Source organism: Pelodiscus sinensis, chromosome 13 (assembly GCF_052426305.1).
Source record: "Pelodiscus sinensis isolate ZL-2025 chromosome 13, ASM5242630v1, whole genome shotgun sequence".
Lineage (NCBI taxonomy): Eukaryota > Metazoa > Chordata > Testudines > Trionychidae > Pelodiscus > Pelodiscus sinensis.
This window is the reverse complement of record NC_143064.1, coordinates 49497999-49510501: the sequence shown is the minus strand read 5'-3', so window position 1 is coordinate 49510501 and position 12503 is coordinate 49497999. Positions and strand designations below refer to the sequence as shown.

Below are 12503 nucleotides of genomic sequence, written 5' to 3'. Positions count from 1 at the left end.
TGTTTTTCAACTTGATTTAAATCTATGCCTCAAACTCATTCATTGGGGAGGATTTGGCTACTATGCTTTGTATACAAGGTGCTAGTTCTCCCCCCTCTAATCAGGACAGGAAGCACTAGTGCTTATTTTTTTAAAATACTTTTTTTTTTTTTTAATTTGGTCTACTTCAGAAGCACACCATGTTAGGATACACCAAGGCACTGTGTGAGTTAAAATCACTGTTCAGAACACTATGGTGTTTAGGATTAGTTGTACTCTTCCATTGTTAGTTTGGAGTAGCCCTTTTGCCAAGCTGTCTTTCACAAAACTTAGCAAAGTCTGCTCATTTGCCATAAATTTATTTAAACAGGTTAATGTTTTTTACAGTAATGTCTCACTGCATTCTTTAAAAACGAGAGAAATATTCCTTTAAAAAAGTGTTTGTACATAAGACAAATAGGAAATCAACAGTAACATTAGCAGTCCCTAAAATATGCACAGTTGCATGTTGATTGTAGGCAGTACTGAGTGCATGAAGACGACTTATCCCTGTTCTTCCCAGATGAGCCATCAGTATTTCACTAATTGAATGTTTCTAATAAGTTCAAAACTACCTCTCTGAGTGATAAGTTCACTTGCGTTGCTAGTTTGACTACACACAGAGAACAGGGTCACAAACATGTCTACTTGCATGGCAGGAAGACACTTGAGTACTTTCCAATTGCCAACTACCAAGGGTGAGATTTTGGACTACTGAGGATAAACTCACACACTGATAGGAATTTAGAGCACTATTACAGAAGGGAACCTGCAAAGAGATCAGTGTAATATGCAGCAATACAAAGGATATGATGGGTGGCCATTTAGTTGTTAGTGCCATTTCACAGGCAGCCAGTATCACGTGACTCAAGGATAAATTCAAGGTTAGAGTGCAAAAGCTGTTCTGGACACCACAGTTGATTAATGGCACTGCAGTAAGTACAGGGCTTTAAATATATGCCTTAGGGTTAGGTCCCCTACCTTCACAGGAGGAGTACATTACTCAGTGCTCAGTGACCGAGCAGTGCGAAGCTCTAGGGCCAAGGAGTTACAGATTTGTCTTGAGCTCTCCACATTTCTCATTTTATCAGAGGATTTGCTTTGTCTCCCTCCCTTCCATAGCAAATTGTCTCCCCTCTGCAATACTGAACAGTTTACAAATAAATTCAGCAAGCCCTTTACAACTGTCTTTGTCAGACCTCAGGCCACTACTTTGCAAATCTGTACCGTATAACTGGAGTGCCACCCCCATTTCCGCTACTGAAGAGTTATACAGGGCTACTCTTAGGATAAGAGCTTTCATTATAAACCCTTTGACCTAGCAGTCACTGGACAAGTCTCATGGGAGCTATTTTTGGCCCTGTGAGGTTCTCATAGCAGTATGTGTGTCAGGGATTCCTGCCTTTAGTTGTTAACAGTGTTTTGTATCAGTTCCCCCTTCAGACCAGCACAAGGTGAACTTACGACTGGGATGGAACCATAACTGACCTGTTTTCAGTGGTTTGTTTCCTTAACATATGGAAATATCTGACCAGGATGGAAATGCAAGCACGTGGCATCTCAGAATACATCCTTTTTGCAAGCTAAAAAAGTAGCTTGGCCCCAATTCCATCGCCTTCATCTTGAATAATAAGCATTTACTGTATCTTTATTCTGAGTGGGGGGAGACTAAACATACAGGACAGAAACAATATTTAACACAAGACAAACAGCAGCCAACTTATTAACTTAGTCACAAAGTAGGGCAGAAGACAGAGTAAAAGCAATCATTTCAGCATGCCTACTCAATCCCCACTCACCTGTACAGATGTGCAAAGAGATTTCTCAGAGGGAAAAAAAAGGGTTCCGTATTGAAGAGAGATGCATCTCCAAGATGGGCCCATGCCTTTAAGGGATCTTAACATCTACTATAACAGGTCATTTGCTAACTCAACCCAGGCTGCATTGGTGGTCTCTATGGAGTACATCAGTTTGTGCACCAAACATAGGGATGAAACTTAATCAGATCCCAATATAGTAGCAGCAAAATGGACTTTCCCCACTCTGCCTACCTTCATTGGCCCAAGTTGAGCTCTCCAGCCCCACCCATTATGCAGAGATGGAAGCACTAGGAAGCAGCGCTCTGCTTTGCACATGCCCATTAAAGTGTACACAGACAAGCATGCATGTACCCTCTGGAGCAAGCCTTGCTGCCTGCCCCTCCAAGGACTCTGCAGTTAAGATGAAACAAAACCCTTCCAATAGTTTTAAAACACAGCACTCTGAGGCTGAAATGGCACTGAAGCAGTAACCTGGGGCTGCTGGGGGTGATCAGGCAAAGAAGTCTGAAGTCTCAGAAGAAGGGAGGAATGAAGTGTCAGTAGTGAAAAGCATGTTATTCTGTGGGTTGCTTCTTTGCACTCGCTCTCATCCTTGGCAGATTGGCAAAGCACTCTTTACTTGTTCACACAGCTGGGCCATGTAAGTCCACCACAGGCAGCCGACACAATAACATAGATGACTACCTGGAAGAAGAAAGCACTGTCACAAAGATAGGGAATCTTTGCCATCACTCAGCATGTAACAGTCAGGTACTTGGAACAGGGTTTACAACCCAGACTAGGTTACTATTCCTGTCTCTGCTACCATCTCCACCTTTGGCATTCAGCCTCGGTTTCCCCAACTGCAACAATGGGATAACGCCTCCCATCCCATGGTGTGATACAAGGCTCCATCAAGGAGAGCTTTGCACCACAGTGACCTGCACTTATACTTTGAGGTCCTCGGGTGAAAGGTGTTAAAGCAAGAACATTTGAGGACAAAGACCTACAGTCGGGGAGAGGCAATTACTCAGGCATGAAGCCATTTAACGTAAGTCACAGTACTCCTGAAAGAACCCAATACTCCAGCAAGGCAGCAATGTCCCTGCTCTCCCTTATAGTTATCTCCAACTGGAGAAAGCCACCACAGGGCACCTCTGGACTGCTCTCCCCCTCCCATCCGAGACACTAAGATGATGGACACCACTTCCACACACCACTATGGGCAGGGCCAGAGCAGCTGGAAAAGAGAAATCTATCCCTGAACATGATTTTCCATTTGAGAAGAAGGTTTCATTCCAAATACAGAAGTAAAAAATGAAACATTGTTCATGGGAAGGGATTGAGAGAATTCCATTCTAAGAGAACCAAAACGGTACGTCTGCTTCCTGCCTCAAGCAAACACTTTCTTCCACAGGAGCTGGCCTCCCTCACTCCTGGGCCCTGGAAAAGGCAGGCAGAAAATATCACTGATGAGAGATTTCCAGGCAGACAGAGAACCATCATTTGGATGGATTTTTCTTTTCTCTTTTTTGGCAAAATGAATTTTCCACAGAAGATATTAGTTTTGGGGAAAGAGCATTTTTTGTTGGGGAATGATTGATGAATTCCTGACTCGCTCCAGGCAGGATACTGCCACCTGTTCCAATGTAAAAAGGGTAGTGAAATGCTGGCTCCTAGCTTGCCTAAGAGAACCTTCTAGTGATGGTCGTAAATGGCGCCTGCTGAGGACACTGGTTACTGTGAGGCTACTGGGAGGAGACATGGATGACACTTTCTAACATTCAGGCTTCACTTCAGAAAGGAGCAGGAGTTGTTACCTCATTAGAAGAGAGGATGAAGCCCAGTAACTTACAATTGATACTACTGTGATGATGATGGTGAGCTTGAGATTCTTCATACACATGGCTCTGGCCAGGTTCCTGCTGGTAGTTTTGAATGTGACAGACTAGGAGAGAAAACAACCCCACTTACTCCACGAGCCTTGGTCCTCCAACTGAATTTCATCAAAATCCCTCCTGAACCAATACCTAATCCAAACAGCCTGGCAAAGGGAGTCCTGGAGGCAAAGGCATGGCCGCAAGACTGAACTTGCTAGGTTTACAGAGGACATGGTCAGGGGGCTAACAATTGCCAGGCCCCTGGGAAAAGTGGGAGGGTGGCTCCATGCTCCTGGAAGAGGTGGGGCTTTAGGCAGAAGGGGCAGGGCTGGGGGCTACCCTCCCCAAATCAAGCCTTCAGTGCTGCCCCTTCTATCTGAGGCTCTGCTCAGAGACCTTTAGAAATCGCCAGGCCCCAAGACAGTAGCCCCCTCCCCTTCTGTTGGCAGGCCTGGGGATGGTGTAGGAGACAGCCTACAGTGGCACATGGCTGATCTGTGACTGCTAGCAGCACATATCTCCAATGGCCAGTGATGCGACCATTAGATGTGGGGAGGGCCCCAAGTTACCGGGCAAAGAATTCTCTGTAGTATCTGACTGGTGGGTCTTGCCCACATGCTCAGGGCATCAGGAGGGAATTTTGCCCTGGGTTTTTCACCTTCCTCTGCAGTATGGGACACTTGCAGATTTAAGGTAGTACTAATGGCAAAGTCTCTGTAAGCTAAAGGCTTTAAGTCATGATTTGAGGACATCAGAAACTGACCCACAGGCTCAGGGTCTATTACAGGGAGGGAGGGAGTTACCATGTGCAGATCAAACTACAGGATTGTGATGGTCCCTTCTACCCTTAAAGTCAGAGTCTGTGTAAAATGTATTCCCTGGGCCCAACCCCCACCGCTCCATCCGCATTTACAACAACATGGATCCATTGCACTGCCCCAGGTTCTGGAGATGTAAGCCACTTATTTGTTTTTCACCTTCACTTCCTCTAGGAAAGGGAGCCCCTGGACAGCAATGCTTAAGCACTGATCCTCTCAGGATTTCAAGTGTTTGCACTAGTTTTCTTCCACAGAAGCAATAAAGTGGCAGCATCAAAGATAACATGGGCCTGAAAGTGAACCCCTCTGCTTAGCCCTTCAGCTTTTCTATGTGCTGCCTATTCACTGTCCAGCATTACACATACAATCTGGCTAATCTACCCGGTTCCATTTGCAGGCCTACTATCAGTAACCAAGGGCACTGCGCACACTTACCACTGTAAATATGCTACACGTTGAACCTCTCTAGTCTGGCACACTCTGGTCCAGCAACATCTGTGGTCTGACAATTGTAGTTAGCCAGATGTCCACATCTCATTGGTGTGGCCAATTTTCCTGCAGTCCCATAAAGTTTTACAGCCACCATTCCTGGCTTTCATCATTCTGTGCTGTTATTTAGCTCCAATTTACCCCTAAATGTCTTCGAAGAGCCCAGTGAGCAATGGGAGCATTGGTAATGCTGCTAGACAATAAGGAATTCAGCAAATTCTCTGGTTTGGAACTGGTCAGTTCTGAAGAGTGCCAGATTAAAGAGGCTCAACCTGTAGCTCCATTTGAAATCGCTTCTGCAACTTTTGATACCAATTCCCTTTTGGGCCTAGTGGACTGAGACCTTTAACAACCTGAGGCTTCTCTCCAACCTTATGGTAAATCTTCACTTTATTCCTGCTTTTCTGTAATCCAGAACCCCACCATCCTCCAAACATAGGATTTCTTCCCAGTCTGCCAGCGTACTGTCTTACGATCAGATTTCTTATGCATAAAAACCCTAAATATCTCAGGGCAAAGAGCTTTCCGAATGGAAAAAGAATTGGCCAATGCTGGACAGTCAATACACAGGATCATGTAAGAGCCTGCTGTAAGAACTCATCACCCTCTGTCAGGAGCAAGGTGAATTTTCTGCACCTCCTTGCATTAGCAATCTAAAATATTTCCCCTTCTCTACTTAAATGCAGAAGTGCATTTCTTGACATTTTTAAGAGGTGAAGAACTTTTTCTAAGGGACCCATTCAGAACTATGTGGTTATTAACAGAAATAGTTTATTTTCAGAAGACAAAGTGATATTATAGACCACATAATTAGCCTGAAATCAATTAATGTAAGAATTATTTTCATAATGAAGGTTTCTATAATGAAGAACATGTGTGTTGTGGAACCAAAATTCGAAGGCAGCCCAGACGGTGGGAAAGGAGGAAGGAAGGTAGGTCATGGCTCATGTGAGCACCTGGGGCTTATGCGCAGAGGCGGGAAGAAAGGAGAAGAGTGCAACGTATGCAGGAAAGTACCTGAACAGGGGACAGTCCCAGGAGTATCTAACTGAACTAGCACCAAGGAAGAAGGAAGCAGACATTGCTTCAGTGGGAACAGTTGTGACAAGTCTACATGTAGCTTGTTATCCAGTATCCACCCACACATCTCCTGCACGGTCATGCAAAGGATGCACATTGCAGAAGAAATGGTATACTAAGGAACAAAGGTGTAATGAGCCATGCCACAAGTAGAATACAGCCTTGCTGTTGGAAACCAAAGTGCATAGGAAAGGCCTAGAGGGGGACTGAAAGATCAGATATACACATCACAGGCCTGACACAGTACAAACACGAGAGCTTAGAGTCTAGAAGCCCCCAGTTTATGTACAGCTTCAGTGCCTGGCCTTCGTTGCTACCTGTATTCATTGCAGACTGGTTAAAATCAGCTTCTAACCATAATTAATATGGTAGGAGCAAGTTTGTCACTATATACAGCCAAGACCGACTCCCCACTTCCCCATATGCCTTACTCACTGAATCCACTAGATTTTCCGTTTTGTCTATCAGCAGCTCCAGCTTCTCTCCTCTTTGGGCCACCAGGTCTGAGAAAGGAAGAACAAATCCAGTCAGAATCCAGGTGCAAAAACACCTTTCTTTTTCAAATCACTTGCTATGTCAAAGTCAGGAGGCATCTTTGATGTGACTAGCAGGCCCATACCGGGGAGGGGGAAGGTGGGGAATGCAAAGGGTGTGAAAGCATCCCCCTCATGGTCAGTCCCCCAAGTAAGCATGCTCTGGCTATCCAGGAAGAAGGCAGGAGCAGTGTGCTGCCCGTGCCGCACTCCCCCATGCTCTGGCGGGCCGGGGGAAGACTGGGTCTGATTTCCCTGCTTACTTGGGGGACCACAGAGGTGCATTTACACCTTTGCAGTCCACATTTATTAAAAAAAAAAGCATGCCCCACACAGAAATTCCTGCGTATGAGCCTGACTAGGGTTGGCAGAGTTCAATGGTTATTTATAATTTCAACAGATCCATTTATTTTAAAACTTTTTTCTATTTGTAGCAATTAAAAATTTTCACAGCTCCAGAAAGTTACATAGTCGTCTCAACTTCCTTCACCCATGACAGCTCTCTGAGGGTACGTCTTCACTAGCCCCCTAGATCGATCTAGGGAGGTTAAGGAGGGCGACCAGAATTGCAAATCAAGCCCGGGATTTAAATATCCCATGCTTGATTTGCATGTTCCCAGTTGGTCGCCATTTTAGAAATTGACTAGCCTGAAGTAACCGCCTGCGTCTACACACGGCAGTGAAACGGGATTCCGGAATAAAGCCCTACCACCTAATTCGAGTTAGGGCTTTATTCTGGAATCCCGTTTCACTGCCACGTGTAGACACGGGCAGTTACTTCGGGCTAGTCAATTTCTAAAATGGTGACCGGCCAGGAACATGCAAATCAAGTGCAGGATATTTAAATCCCGGGCTTGATTTGCAATTCCGGTTGCTCTCACTAGCCTCCCTAGATCGATCTAGGGGGCTAGTGTAGACGTACCCTGAGAGACAGGCACACAGACAGACATTTGCTGGGCAGGAACGCCTCCCTCCGAAAGAGAAGTGAAGCTTGGGAGGGAGGGTGGCACTAGATGACACTGCTCCCACATTTCAGCAAGTGCCCAGCTGAAGGAGTCTGCCCCATAGTTCTGCTGACTGTGCAGCTGATTGGTGCCTCCTGGGTCCTAGTGCCAACACAAAACAGTAAGGCTTGCAGCAATGAGTGCCTGCCGCAGGGTTGGGTAAAGAAGGGTGGAATAGGGCAGGGCGAGAAGAATATGGGAATGGGAGGAGGGGGAGGAAGAAAAAGAGAGGACAGGGGAATCAGGAGACTGCCTGCTGGGCTTGATTCCACACCAGCTGGGGCTCCCCTGCTAAGCAGACTCATCAAACCTTCTCTGAGAAGTCCTATCCCCCTACACCTGGATCCCCCTGACACTCAGACCCCGTCCCACTGATCCCCAGCCAGCTGCACCTGGAACCCAGCTCCATTACACCACGTTCCCCCAGCACCTGGACTTCACTCACATGGGTCCGAGCCCCCTTCACCTGGACCCCCAGGCAGGGTCCCATTGCCCCTGAATCTGGACACCCCAAATGCATCCTGATCTCCCACTGAGCTACCTGTATCCAGAATGCCCCACACAAACATCTCATCTCATACCTGATCCCCCCCACACTAAGCCCCTCCACACCTGGATTGTGTTGGGCTGAGACAGCCCAAACCCAGTGCAAAGGAGCAGGTGTAGAGGGCAGGCCCAGCCTTTGCACTGGTCAGGTCAGCCTCACTGCAGAGTCCCCATATCAGGGAAGATAGGCCTTCAGTGTGATTTCTCATATCAGTGTGCTCAGTGATCTGTGCTCCCTGCTGCCATGCTGGAACCATATTTGACAAATTTTGCAGAATTTTAAAATATTGTGCCCATAATTTTTATTTTGTCACAAAATTCCCTCAGGAGTAGAGGGGTCATTTAACAAGCAACTCAAGGCTTTGAAGGAAGCATTACAACAACACCCAAAGCTTCAACTCTCTTGTATAAGTCTATCAACCTACTACATAGTTTGGGTCCTGGAGTAAATCTGTTAAAGTAAGAGCCCTACATCAGAAACTGGTGAATGGCTATTTAGTCTACAGGGCTACAACAAGCAGCTTAGTGGATTTTAAGGCCCATCTGCATGGCGGGGTAACATGCTCTACATAATGCCTAAAGCACACTCACGTGCTGCATGTCTGTGGAAACCCTGCTGGTGCATATTAAAGGTTCCCCTAGCTTGCTTTAATGCAATACATTTCAAACAGCAGCACATCAAAGCACACCAGCAAAGTTTACACAGACCAGTGAACGTGTTTTAATAATCACAATTCTGTACAGCACATTACCCCACTGCATAGACAAACCCTTACTCTGGATAAACCATTGCTTTATCCAAATATTTCCTGTTTTAAAGACCCTTCAAATCCACCCCCAAAGCATGGCAAATTCTTTGCTAAGTCCTGATCTTGCATTCAGCACTACATGGTTTTCAATGCAGACTGTTTGGAATTTGGAGAATGCTCACCATTAATCTTGCTACAGCACTCCTTAGTCCTAATCTGCCACTCAATGAAATCTTAGTGCAAACTCAGGGCACTTCTGTATGTACAGGCAGTCCCCGGGTTACGTACAAGATAGGGACTGTAGGTTTGTTCTTAAGTTGAATCTGTATGTAAGTCGGAACTGGCGTCCAGATTCAGACACTGCTGAAACTGACCGCCAGTTCTGACTTACATACAGAATCAACTTAAGAACCCCAGGCGTCCCCAAGTCAGCTGCTGCTGAAACTGATCAGCAGCTGATTCCAGGAAGCCCGGGGCAGAGCAACTCTGCCTGGGGCTTCCTGTAGTCAGCGCTGGTCAGTTTCAGCAGAAGCTGACTTGGGGACGCCTGGGGCAGAGCAGCTGGGGTGCTACTGGACCAACCCAGCAGCACCCCATCTGCTCTGCCCCAGACATCCTGATTCAGCCGCTGCTGAAACTGACCAGCAGCAGCTGAATCAGGACCTGGGACAGAGCAGCTGGGGTGCTGCCGGGTTGGTCCAGTAGTGCCCACAGGCGCTGCAGGACCAATCGGCAGCGCCCCAGCTGCTCTGCCCCAGAGTCCAAAACAAAAGCCTGGTCTGCTGGGGGGGGGAGCACACTAGCTGCGCCCCCCCCCCCAGCAGACCAGGGACACGGGGAGCAGAGCCGCAGCGGCAGCGGGGTGCCGCACCTCTGAGGCTTTGCTCTGGCAAAGCCTCTGAGGCGCGGGACCCCCCGCGGCTGCGGCTTCAGTCAGGGTGCCTGTGGTCTGCTGGGGACCGTCCCCAGCAGACCACAGGCACCGGGTCTCATGCGGCAGCAGCGGGGTTTCCCGCGCTTCTGAGGCTTTGCTCTGGCAAAGCCTCAGAAGCGCAGGAACCCGCCCGCTGCTGCCGCTTGGGTCCCGGTGCCTGTGGTCTGCTGGGGACGGTCCCCAGCAGACCACAGGCACCGGCACCCAAGTGGCAGCAGCAGCGGTTCCCGCGCTTCCGAGGCTTTGCTCTGGCAAAGCCTCAGAAGCGCGGGAACCCGCCCGGTGCCCCTGGTCTGCTGGCGACGGTCTCCAGCAGACCAGGGGCACCGGAGCAGCTTACGAACGGGGCTCTCTCGCCCCGACTTCCGGGGCGAGAAAGCTCCGTTCGTAAGTGCGGATCCGACATAAGTCGGATCCGCGTAAGTCGGGGACTGCCTGTACATAAGAACGGCTGTACCGGGTCAAACTAAAGGTCCATCTAGTCCAGTATCCTGTCTGCCAACAGTAGCCAGCACCAGGTGCCCCAGAGAGGGTGGACCGAAGACAATGATTAAGCAATTTGTCTCCTGCCATCCCTCTCCAGCCTCTGACAGAGGCCAAGGACACCATTTTATCCCCTGGCTAATAGCCTTTTATGGACCTAACCTCCATGAAATTATCTAGCTTCTCTTTAAACTCTGTTATAGTCCTAGCCTTCACAGCCTCCTCTGGCAAGGAGTTCCACAGGTTGACTGTTTGTCCATCGTGGTCGATGAAGACCTCAACACCACTAAGTGCTTTGAGATTGGATATGGTGTGTCCGAAGATGACTTATCAGGCCAATTCGGGCACCAAATGTCCTGGAACATGTCGGGCAGACATGTGTAGGCATTGCTATCGTTGCGCTGGTAGCTTTGGACTTGCGCAGCATGCGCTTGTGTTGTGCTTCAGAGATGCGCCTTGTTTCGAGAGCTTGGCATCCCTTGTGGATGAGACTGTGCCAGGCAGGGTGGTTGTGTGCCAGCGATTCCCAGGTGGTTGTATCAATTCCGAATGACTTCAGGAAAGCCTTGAGTGTGTCTTTGTAACGTTTCCTCTGTCCACCACGTGAGCGTTTACCAGTAGAGAGTTTCCCAAAAAGGAGCTGCTTAGGTATACGTTCGTCCGGCATACGAATGACATGACCTGCCCATCTAGTCTGTGCACTCATCACCAGAGTGTAGACTGATGGTAAACTTGCTCGAGAGAGAACCTCTGTCTGGTATTTTGTCTTGCCATCTGATGTGTAATATTCTGCGAAGACAAGTCATGTGGAAGTGATTAAGCTGTCTTGCGTGCCTCCGATACACAGTCCATGTTTCACAGGCATACAGAAGGGGACTACGTACCACGGCTCTGTAGACCTTCAGTTTTGGTGCTTGGCTGATTCCTCGATGTTCCCATATAGTGGGGCGCAGTCTACCAAAAGCAGAACTTGCCTTCGCTATTCTGCATGTGACTTCTATGTCAATGTTAGCTGCATGGGAAAGAGTACTGCCGAGGTAAGTGAACTGGTCCACTGCCTGTAGCATCCACCCTGTGACTGTGATTGTGGGTTCTGTGTACGGTGTATAAGGGACAGGCTGATACATGACTTCGGTCTTTCTGCTGTTAATGGTGAGTCCAAAGTTGTCACAAGCTGTGCAGAACTTGTCCACACTCATTTGCATCTCTGCTTCAGAGCCAGCATACCAGGCGCAATCGTCGGCAAACAAGAAGTCTTTCAGAACAGTCTTTCACTTTGGTGATAGCCTGAAGTCTCCTCAGGTTGAAAAGATTCCCGTCCACTCTGTACTTAAGGCTGATTCCGGCAGCACTGTCCTGGAAGGCATCATTCAGCATAGCAGTAAACATGATGCTGAACAGTGTAGGTGCGAGTACACATCCCTGTTTGACGCCATTGGTGACTGGGAATGCCTTAAAAGATTCTCCACCATCTAGCACTCTGGCCATCATGCCATCATGAAACTGACGTACCATCTGAATGAATTTGGGGGGGCAGCCAAACTTTGACATGATCCTCCACAAACCTTGTCGGCTGACAGTGTCGAAGGCTTTCGTGAGGTCAACAAAGGTTATATAAAGATCACAATTCTGCTCCTGACACTTCTCCTGAAGTTAGCGCGTGGCAAAGATCATGTCAATAGTCCCACGGCCCTTACGAAAGCCACATTGTGACTCCGGCAGGAGGCCACGCTCCAGATGAGTGACCAGACGATTTAACATCACTCTTGCAAGAATTTTACCTGCGATGGAAAGCAGTGAAATTCCCCGATGATTGTCACATACCTGTCGATTGCCCTTCCTCTTATAGAGATGTACAATGGATGCATCCTTGAGTTCCTGAGGAATGGATCCTTGCTCCCAAAAAGACTGGAACAACTCGGTGAGCTTCTCTATGAGTATGTGACCGCCGGCTTTATAGACCTCTGCAGGTATAGTGTCTGCCCCTGGAGCTTTGCTGCTAGATAGCTGGCTAACAGCTTGTGAAACTTCGGCTACTACCGGTGGATCATCCATGGTGCCGTTGATGTCAACCTGGGGAATCCTCTCAATCGCCTCATCGTTGATAAATGATGTTCAGTTGAGGATATCTTCAAAATGTTCAGCCCATCTCTGCAGGATCTGAGCCTTC

The 12503-nt window shown here is 48.0% G+C and overlaps 1 protein-coding gene across 1 annotated transcript in view; it reads right to left on the bottom strand.

Annotated features, from left to right (window-relative positions):
• Window positions 1–322: 322 nt before the first annotated feature.
• Window positions 323–12503, bottom strand: part of VAMP7 (vesicle associated membrane protein 7) — a 60369-nt gene continuing 48188 nt past the window's right edge. Inside the window, exons 6-8 of the mRNA XM_075941228.2 lie at window positions 6520–6587; window positions 3673–3765; window positions 323–2522 (exon numbers count right to left, since the gene is read on the bottom strand). Of these exons, the coding sequence (XP_075797343.1) occupies window positions 2454–2522; window positions 3673–3765; window positions 6520–6587 (230 nt within the window). The 3' untranslated portion in view covers window positions 323–2453. The remainder of the gene's footprint in view (window positions 2523–3672; window positions 3766–6519; window positions 6588–12503) is intronic.